At 36.1% G+C, this 10,725-nt stretch overlaps 1 protein-coding gene across 3 annotated transcripts in view; it reads left to right on the forward strand.

Moving 5' to 3' along the window:
* The window catches only part of LOC104331180 (TLE family member 1, transcriptional corepressor), an 84,570-nt gene extending 79,163 nt beyond the window's left edge, over positions 1–5,407 (forward strand). For all 3 annotated transcript variants that reach the window (XM_075411707.1, XM_075411708.1, XM_075411710.1), the window contains exon 20: positions 38–5,407. In XM_075411707.1, coding sequence (XP_075267822.1) covers positions 38–145 — 108 coding nt within the window. In that variant the 3' untranslated portion in view covers positions 146–5,407. The remainder of the gene's footprint in view (positions 1–37) is intronic.
* Positions 5,408–10,725: the final 5,318 nt, after the last annotated feature.

A 10,725-nucleotide genomic window follows, 5' to 3' on the forward strand; every position in this document is an offset into this window, starting at 1 on the left:
TTTTTAATTATGTAATATATTTCTATTTTTTTTCTAGTCCAAAGAATCTTCGTCAGTGCTTAGCTGTGACATCTCTGTGGATGATAAGTACATAGTCACTGGCTCTGGAGACAAAAAGGCTACAGTCTATGAAGTTATCTACTGAAAAATGTGATGGGGATATAACTTTTAGAAGTTGAACTGGGCCAAAATTGTTCTTAATTGTAGAAGTAGAAAGGTTTTGCCTTTTAAAAAGGAATGAAAGTATTGAGGTTCCAGACCTTGCCATGAAACTACTACGATTTTTCAAAATAGAAGGCAACATCCGGCAACTAAATATTGGCTGCGTGGACCAAATGGAACACAGAGGCAAGATGGACAGATGTAGCCTAGGTTTTTGACATAGTTTTTAAAAGCTGAGTCTACTGAAGAAAGTTGGAGCCTTTCATTTTTTTTTTCTTTCTTTGTGACCTCATGCAAATTGTTCTCATTGCCTGAATATGGGGGATAAATACCTTTGTGTTCCTTGCAGTTCAAGTTGCATTCTGTCCTGTGTAGAGCAGTGACGTCTCAGATGAACTTGTTTCCTGGTTTTGCATCTTGTGATGTTTTTTTGTATTTTTGTTGAAGGTCAAACATTTGTATAAATTGTAAATATATTTAGTTTATTACAGTAAAGGCTTTAGTATCAACAAACGGTCTTCCCCCCCTGCCCCCTCCCAGCCCACCCTGCTTATTTAAAATGAAATCTTTTGGGGATATAAGTACCTTTTTAGAAGCAAAAGCAAACACTATGTATAGTTTGAAAATGATGTCTTATTCTTTATAACTCTTCCTAGATTCCTTTATCATACTTCAAAGTAGTTGTTTCCACATATTAGGATATCAAGTCCAGTAGATACTGTCTTGTGCTACAGAAAATTTAAAAGGCAATTTTGTACTAATTATAGTGTAAATATAAAAATTGAACATTTCATAAAGTTGTGCAGTTTATTTTAAGTTTATTCTGATGTCCCATGTATATCTTCTTTGGCAGATATAATGTGTGCCTGATCATAACTCATTTGGTCATGTCTCTAGATGAAGAGGTGACTTCCCTTTTTTTTTCTCCCCCAGCTGAACAGAGTTCATGCGAGACTACATTTCAACGAAGTACATCAGAGCCTTTATTAACTAAGGATGTCTGATTAAACAAAGCTAGATAAGTTGCATTGTGCGTATTTTACAGAGAAATGGTAGTTAATGACTATTTCCTTTTTAATGTCTTGTCTATACTTAGTTACTCAGGTAAATTAAGTTACCAAAAGCGTGACTTTTACAGGGGATCGTGTAAGCAATGTTAAATAGTTGCAGGGCTGCAAGTGAAGTGAATTAATCTAAACTAAGTTAAACTTGCTTCTTAATATCTTGTGAGAATACTGACAAAGGAATATTTTGATTTTTAATTAATCCACTGTACAAATTAATTAGAATTAATTTTCCTGAGTGTCCTATGTTATGCAGGCCTATAGGCTCTGTGTACTCATAATGAGCAATCTTTGAGTCCTTTCCACTGTGGTGTTGGTGTGTGACATCTGTGAAGAGCAATGCTAAGCAGCCAAGTTACCACAGCCATGCATCTTCAGATCAAGTTTTCTTGGTGTACGAAAGAGAAATGGATGAGAACATGTACGTTTTATTCCAACTGTTTTTTTCAAACTAATGAGTTCTACCACTGTGGGCTAGACAAACCTAGCTATTGCACTAGTGAGGGCCATACTTTTCCTACATTCTGAAGTTTAATTAGAATTTCTGTTGCTGATGTTGTACAGATGAACAGAAGGATATCTTTGAAGAAATTATTCAGATTACACAAACTGGCTGACAGGTTAAGACTCGTCTGTGAAGAGCTGCTTTCTCATTTTGCTAGCATTTGACAATGACCTATATCCCTGCTCTTTCAAAGGCATGTAACTAAGAAGAAACAAGTTTGACAGATGCAATGACTGGATAGGGAGTTTCTCATCTGGGGGCAATTTTTTTCTCAATTTCCAGTCTGAAGAGACATCAGTTTTCAGTTTACATGACCATTCCACTGAAATGATTTTATAGCATCTAGAATTGTAATAGCCTTAATACATTAACTTTGCATTTGGAATGTAAAATGTTAACCATTCAGGATAATCTGTTTTCCTAGACACTTAAAATTAGTGTTCTATTCATATGTATCTATATCTTTGTCTGTTGCTGTGTTGTGAATATCTATCTGTATGAAAATGACAGACCAGCTTAGGTGGTAGTCATGTTCCCTTCACACATAGTGAGGCCAAAAGCAGAATCATCAGGCTTTTCAGAAAAACTAATTATATTTGCTACATTGAAATGCTGTGAAGTTCTATGCCATTTTAAAAAGGAAAAGTTTAAAAGAAGAGTATGTACTAGGTTACTTGATTTTTACGCTGACCCTGTTCTCAGATTGAAATTTTTCTGAATGTCTGGCTCTGCCAATGATCATCAACTTTGTTTAGCAGCACTGGCAAGTTTACTGTAGTTAACAAACATTTGGGTTTCTTCCAAACTACTATCACCTTGGCTTTTACATCATATATGTTCTTTTGCCTTTCATAAAGGTTGATAGCAGAGGATCCAAGAATGCAAGTATTCTAACACATTCATGTAACTTCAAAAAAAAAAAATGCACATATATATGAGTCTACTATAAGTTATGACATAGTAGTTTGTTAGTAAGACCACATTCTTGGCAATCAGGAGGTTCAAAATCATAGTGTCAGGGAAATCGTGGTATACCTTGTCTTTCCTTGTTAGCTTCTAGAATGCACAGTGAATCAGAGCAGTTACGGAAATGGATATTGTTTATGCATGAGAATGAATTTAATCATTTTTGTACCATATGTTTCTTCATTGTAATTAAGATATTACTACTTTTTTTTTGCCAATCAGATCTACTTTAAGCCTTGGTTCTGAAAACCTGGGGATGCATCATACAATAGTCCTCCTAATTCTTTTGTTTCAGGTTTCACGTACAGTTTATGAAACTTTTTTTTTTCCCCATTTGTCAAATTGTAAAGTCTATTCCACCAGCAGATGTAGTTTTTAATGAAAAGATACATTTGGTGAAATCTTTGCATGTCTGTCTACACTATTACCTACAAGATTTAAAACTTTTAGAAATTAAAACCTCTGTAAGTTCTTATAGTCCTGTGTAAAGTAGTGGGTGGAAATAAATGCATATTAAATGAAGAAACAGACCAGCCCAGACCAGCAATAGCAGAAAAGTCACTGGGAAAAGCATATGGAGAAAAGAGGTACAGCAGTAACTATGGTGTAGGTAATTAATATTTTTTTGTGAGTTTAATTACAATCCTAAAACATTCCTTTGATTAGCCCCTTTCTGGGACAGTCTTTGTTTGCTGTGTGGCCCTCAGTATTCAGAGATGTCTGAATGCCACTCTGGCAAACACTAGTGCCAGACAGAAGCAGGGAGTCCTTACAAATGACGTTTTGGATGTCAGTGCAAACAATAACTGAAGAAGAGGAGATTTGTGGTAATATCAATTCAACTGAACAAAATCCTTTGCCAGCTCTAATATGTATATTTTGTATATGTGCACTAGACATAACCTTTTATAAATCAGTTTTCCAGAAAATCGTATTATTCCATACAATGCCTTTGTCAGTGTATCAGAGTAGCTCTTTTTAATTATAGTTCCAAGCAAAGATAGTTCCCCACATCAACCCTCAAACTGCTGGTCCTCAAGAGAGAATTTTCATGTGCATTAATTCTTTTAAACTTGTTTGGCATCTCAAAAGCTTTTGTTACTTTAGAAGGAAGAGGGAGCACCAGATGAATATGAAGTTCATAGGTTGTTAAAGGAATACTGTTGTTTTTTAATATAAACATCAAAGTAGAATCTGTCATCTACTCACATGCGTACTTTTGTGTATGAACGGTTGACCATAATTTGTCTGTCAGATCTTTGTAATGGTGATGCAAGTAGAATTTTCAGAAGCATCTAAGTTACTGAACTTAAACCCAGATTGACAAATTGATATTTTTTTGGTGGTTTGTTTTTGTGGAAAGACTGTCCCACTTATGAGCCTGTGGGATCATGTAATCTAATTGGAGTAGTCCTTCATATTTTCTATTATATTGGTGCAATTTTGAGTCGACGGGGAAGTTCCACCATTCTAGTGATTAAGAAATGTGGATATTAATGTTTTCAGGCTAAGGAAGATTACTGAATTCAGATTTCGCGCTACTGATAAAGTGTTTACCCTTTAAGCCACTTCACTGGAGAAGCTGGATTGGTGCCATCTCTACTGTCCCTTTGAAGGATTTTTTTTTTTTTCCTACCACAAGTGCATAGAAAGAATGTGAGAATGTAGAATGTGAGAAGTCCACAAAAGACTTGAGTCATGATGTCTTGCCAGAGGAAGGTCTTTTATTACAGAATGGGAAAGATAAAGCAACTCAGAGTAGGACCTGGTGAACACCAGAAAGAAAAAAAGATTTCATGGCAGGGAATACACGGAGGGACAAGGGAGAACAGGAACATATAAACAGATGCATTTTGGTGGTAGTCTAACATGCAATCTACAAAAATTCATCTAGAATGAGGTTCCAGTGTGTATTTTCACTGACTTCTGTTTCTCAGTAAAGTTGTTCAGAAGTTTCTGCATCATAATTCAAGGACACCTGCGCTGGGTATTTGAACTGGAATTGGGCATTTCTTTGACATCCATAAGCAGTCATTTAATACCAAGAGGAGAGTTAAATCACAGCCAGTTGTCAACATTTCCCATTGCCTAATATTTTTGTAGCTCAAGATCAGCTTTCCAGCAATTGCTAATCCCATTTTCAGCAGCATGCTCCCAGATGTCCCATTGCAGTTTAGTGTTTAGTGCAGCGTGGTAGATTTTGCTAGGGAAACCAGACATGTAGGAACTAGGTACTTAAAAAATCTGCCCTGTGAGTCTAACTTACTGACATTTTTTAGTTTACTCAGAATTTCTGTTCAACTGTATAGGAGAGCTTAAACATTTAAACATTTTCTAAACCAGTGAAACCAGTGCTTTGAGCACTTTAAGCACATGCATGTGGAGTGTTGATTTATTTCTTTTTTTTTTTCTTCCTACATAACTTTAAAAAAATCTATAAATTGAATACAACAATACATGAAGGGAAATAACAAGAATGAAAGAATATTTTCAGAGGGCACAATGTTCTTAAAGAAGCTATATCTCAAAACAACAAAAAAATATTGCTTCTATGATATATTAATTCTTGAGAGATGGATTTGTGTTTCCTTGGAGGTGAAGTGCTATTCTCAGAAAACTGAATACCAAAAAATTGTTGGTGTGGGGACCAATGTTAGTTATGATTTTTGAATCTGAGCAGAGTTTTGGTTTGGTTACATTCTGCTTCTCACCCCCCCCCCCCCCCCCCCCCCCCCCCAGTATTCGTTATTGCCGGGTCCAACATTTCACTCCTAGAAGCTGAACAACAGGCTGTGCCCTTTCTGGCTGATGCATTAGTAAGAATTCTGTTGCTATTGTTGCTAACAAGTCTGTTGGTGATATGCAGACTACAGGAAAACCTGATTAAATCTTTTAGTGAATAGCTGCGTAGATATCAGCCAGTGTACGTTGTAATAATTTCCCTTACTGAAGCAAACACCCAGAGATAAAATAGTGTCATAGTTCCATACTCGTGCTTTTGTTGATTGTGGAATTGCTGGTTGGTGCAGTTGACTTGCCATAGAAAAGTTCTGTGGTGGCTTCTGAAAATTTAGAGATCTTTGCTCTCCTAAAATTTCACATGTGATTTTGCCCACAGTAAGGTGTTATTGATTCATAAGACGAGATGCTGCAAGGAGCACTAGACAGTTGCTATTGTGTAGAACTTGGCGAGGATTGCCTTTGCTATGTTCACAGTACAAAGGTATAGTATCTCTTGAATCTGATTTCTATCTGTGTTCTGCCAAGAATGAGTTAGAGGCGAAGATAATGCATAGTTTGGAGATTAGGTAATCAAACATACTGTTATCATTATCCCTTTTGTACACTCTATCGTTAGCATAGAAAGTGGAGATGATAGCTTGTAAGTGCAAATAATAAAGGCAGGACTTCCTTCAAGGACTGATTTTAATGGCAGATTAAAAAAATTAACAAGCAGAATGAAGGGGTCATAAATGGAAGTTAACCTGTAGCACTGGGAAACTTAGAAATCACTTGTTACTTTCTGGTAGTGAGCCTAATTTGTTTGAAATAAAATCCATCTGTTCACTTCATGGTCTTTGTCCCATTTCCTTGCAGCGATCCGCAGTGGATTACTCCATTACTTTAAAAATTGGCCCCAATTATGATAAGCTAATAAATCTTACTTCGTGGTTTGCTGTAGCAAGATATTTTGGAAAGCAATGAAGCTTCCCTTTATTCTTAAAAATAATCAGCTGTTGTTATTTCTTGCAGTTGGACCTGAGTGTTTTCATGATTAGGTTTCAAGTAAATATACCATCTGATGGGTTTGCAAAATCAAAATATTTTTCATTGTTCAGCCAAACACTGCTGTTAAGTATGTAAATGACCTTAATGTCAGTTTGGTATTTGCCTAGCATGCCATGCATGCAACAAAAATTTGGAGTTCAGTGATTCAACTTTTGTGGGTATGTTAAATCTACTTCCTGGAATAAGTTTCCTTTTCATACAGGGACCAGTTTACTGCTGTGCTCTCCTGTGTTTCCTCCTGAATAAGTATTAGTCCTCTGGAGATGTTTTAATACGCTATACATACATAATGCTTCTACCTTTTTCTGTCTTTCTGATTGTTGAGTATGTAAGATGTGTATTTCTGACAGCAGTTGAGTGAATATTTGCTAATCTATGATATAACTGAGTTTTTGAATGTGTACTTCAAGAAGTTTATAGACTTATATTGAGAAATCATTAATTTTCATTTGTTAAATTCAAGACTCTCAAGTCCTGATACTCTTGTGTTTTTAGCAGTGAATCTGTTTAAGGAAGTGCTTCTGGATTTTTTAATTGTTTTCATAGTCTTTTTTATTTGTTTGTGTAAACACTCTTTTGAGTGCAAGTTATTTACCTGGTACTCTATTTATAATTCTGTCTGATTCTTCAGTATTTTATCTAGCTGTAACTTATTAAAAACCACAAATATGAAATGGGGATATTAATGACAAGTGGTTTAAATGTGAGAGTTTCAAAATGCATGTTAGAATACTTCAACAGTTTGTTCACTGTAATTTTACATTTTTTCATTACTTAAGTAATTAAAAAAAATCCTTAGGGTTGAATTATAGTAAAATTTTATACATCTCAGTAATAATTTTGTCTCCCAGTGGACAGCAATAATTTAGATGGGATTGTTTTTACCTAATTTATTCTTATTGGGGGAGGGGAAAATATTAACCTTGCAAATTTTGCTAATTATAATAATGTCCTTAATATTGTTGGTTGTTTTTAATAATCTCCATGCCTTCAGAAACTTCTATATTTTGAAGAAAAACATACAGATGTACAGGGTTCTGTAACAGAATGTGTTTACAGTATTTATCCCCTGGGTTTGCTGTAATAGTAGGGGGAAATACAGTGACAGATATAACTTGCAATAGTTGCTAGTGTTATGTGCCTTTGAATAATTTTCTTTAATTTGTTAATTTTTTTATATCTTAGGTGAGGGTTCGCAGCTTTAGATTGGTTTCATTTCTACTAAAGTGGATATGGTGATACGTTCTTAGAGCTTTACTAGTTTTAATAACTTTAAATAATTTTAAATCTGTAAGGTAAGCAGTTGTTTGAATGGTTTTGAATCATTGTAGATTGTTCAGTTTAACTTTTGGGGTTTCAAGCACTGCTAGAGTAGAGGGAGAACTTACCAGTTATCTTTGGCTTTTTTTTATGCTTTTATTTTGTACTATATGTGATCAGTGGGACTTTCTTACGAAAATAGATGTGCTCATTGTAGTGGATTTTTTTAAATGTTCCCATAGTTTGCACTGTGAGATTCATCTGAATTTAGCTTACAAATCAGTCTCTTTCTGTGGGCATCTGCTTTGTACCTTGACAAGTATGACAATAATCAGAAATATCACTGTGTTTCACAGTGCGACTGTATATTTCTCTGTTTCTAAGTGTGAATAGCATTTAGCAAGACTTGTCTAGTTAAAAGGCAGTTAAAACTAGTAATCATACATGATCTGTGTTTAACTGTCGTTTCTAGAAAAAGTGCTACAAAGTGATATGTGGTGATAACAAATTCAGAAGGAAAAGAATATGAAATTCAGATAGCAGCTTGAATGATTTGCTGTTAGCATGGGGCCCAATAACACTACAAAACCATAAACTGTCTGTCTAGATAGCCCAGTTAGGTGGCAGAGATGCAATTTGTCTTTTCTGAAGCCGCCTGCTGCTTGCTAGCTTCGTCTCCTGTCACAGCCTATTAGCTCCCCAAGAAAATTGGTGGGAAATTGCCTGCAGATTGTAGGAAATTGCATCTCCAGGCCCTGGAAAAAATGTAGGATAGCACAACACTGATCCTCCCAGAGCAGCTATTAATACAGCAAAAGCTGACCTTTGGCATGGTGTGAAATGACTTTGCTATTTGCTGAATAAAGACTGTATTATGTGTGGTTGAAGGAGGGTACAAATTACTATCCTAGCTATGGCTGTAGCCAGCCTGCTCCAGGAAGCTTAAGTATTAGTGATGGGTTTTTCTGCCCCCAGCTCCTTCCTGTTGGAAGACAGCAGATAAGATGTAAATGCCTAATCCAGAAATTTCATTGTACAGATCGGTAAAAACCACCGTGTATTTAAATGTGCTAGTACGTCTGAAATTAAAAGATTTAGTGACAAAACTGAAAGAAGTTTTATGAAACTAATCTAAAAAAGAAAAATTATAATTGCTTCTGATTGGTCTAATCTTGTCAGAGTAGGAACAACTTTTTGGCTATATCCATAATAAGCATTTGATTTTGGAGCAGTTACAGTGAAATGGAGCTGATTTATACTGTAACTGCTGAGTGTAGAAGTCATAGGACACTTGCTAGTTCTGATCGATTTTAGCATTAAATTACTTCCCACTAGGAAACTGACCCCTGTCTTGTTTAAACAAATTCCCATGCATTCTTCATGGTTTAAGATGCATTGAGTTTCATCCTCTTGTCATTTCTACTAGGACTACCTTTCTAATCGTGTACTTTACCACAATTTTATAGGGCCTTTCAATAAGAGGTGACTTTTCCGTGAATCCTGAGAGAGGGGATATGTAGAATTACTTTGCAGCATAAAAAATAAACGCCAACATTGTTTTTGAGCCTGCAGTCGTACTTAGTTGTTTCAAAGCCTTGTGAGGAAGATGTGTGTGTGAATCAGAATGACGTATTGATCAGAAGTGAGCATGGGGAGGGCAGCAGCAGGGAAAAAGTCATTTTGCAATCAAGAGCATTGCAGTTTTCAAACTCAGCTGAGATCTGTTGGTAACTGGCGGCTGCCCAGGGATCTGAGTGAAATCAATATGTTCATTTCCTATTGTATTAGTGTCCACTGATGTAAATGAGCTGACAAGGCTTACTAACAAATACTCACACAACTGATTAGAGAAAATTGGTGGCCTGCCTTATGGAGCTGAGGCAGAGGAGCTGAGCATAGGGCAGCATGACAAAACAGGTAATGCTTGTAGTTCAAAGCACAGCTTAAAGTAGCTTCATGGTACAGAGCTCTCTGGGCCCCTGTTTTGAATTCTTATGATCATGCATGCACACATATGTTGATCTGAAATGCTAATTTGTTGAGGCAATGTCTTTCTAAATTAGTTATAGCACCTTTTATGGAAGTTATGCAGTTTAGTGCTGTGTGTCTTTTCTTGTAAAACACAAATACAGAAACAGAAGAGTTACGGTGCTTGAGCCTTTATTCTGTATTTACAATAGCTGTTCATCTTCCAAGATATTACATACTAATTACATTCTCAAAATAAACCTTGCCATTTAGTAACAAATGTGGGGTTTTTGTATAGTGCAATACTTACATTGGAATGAGCAAAGAACATTTGGAGGACACACACAATCTGCCCCATTTAGAGGACACAGAAAATCTGCCCTGGCTAATCACTGATTTTGCCTTCTCTTGTAACAAAGTGAATTGAGTGATGTCGTATCTAGAAATTAATTTCTCCTGGTTGATAGGATTATGAACACTGCTGCCTGCATGCCTACTGTTTTTAATGAAGCCAAGCCCATTACTCTACACAGAGCAAAGATGTAACAAAAGTTTCTTGTACAAAAAGCAGAAGCTTCTTTTCATAAATTCAAATTTGCAACCTCTTGCTTTGTTGTGGAAAGAACAAAAAGTCAGACTGGGCTGTGAGGTATCTGGAGTGCACCAAATGGTGTTCTGGGTAGTTGGGTGGTTTAAGAGAGGGTTGGGGGGGGAAAAATGATTGAGACAAACCAGTTCTCAGCCAATACTTAATGACTGGAAAAGAAGTGCAAGCTGTAAGTAACACCCTTCATCCTGTAACAGCTTATGAGCGCCAGCAAAAGACGGGACACTAAGCTGTGCTTGCTGTCTTTTTCTGTAATTAGTTCAAAGAGAATTTGTTGTCAATCTAAGCTCTGGTCACTCTGAACTTGGTCAGGCCGTGTTTTTCATATTGCATAAGTTCAGTCAATAACACATCAGAAAAACAAAATCTGAGTTCCTTAATCAGCCTGATTTGATTTTTTTTTT

This window comes from Opisthocomus hoazin, chromosome Z, assembly GCF_030867145.1.
Source record: "Opisthocomus hoazin isolate bOpiHoa1 chromosome Z, bOpiHoa1.hap1, whole genome shotgun sequence".
In the NCBI taxonomy this organism is placed as follows: Eukaryota; Metazoa; Chordata; class Aves; order Opisthocomiformes; family Opisthocomidae; genus Opisthocomus; species Opisthocomus hoazin.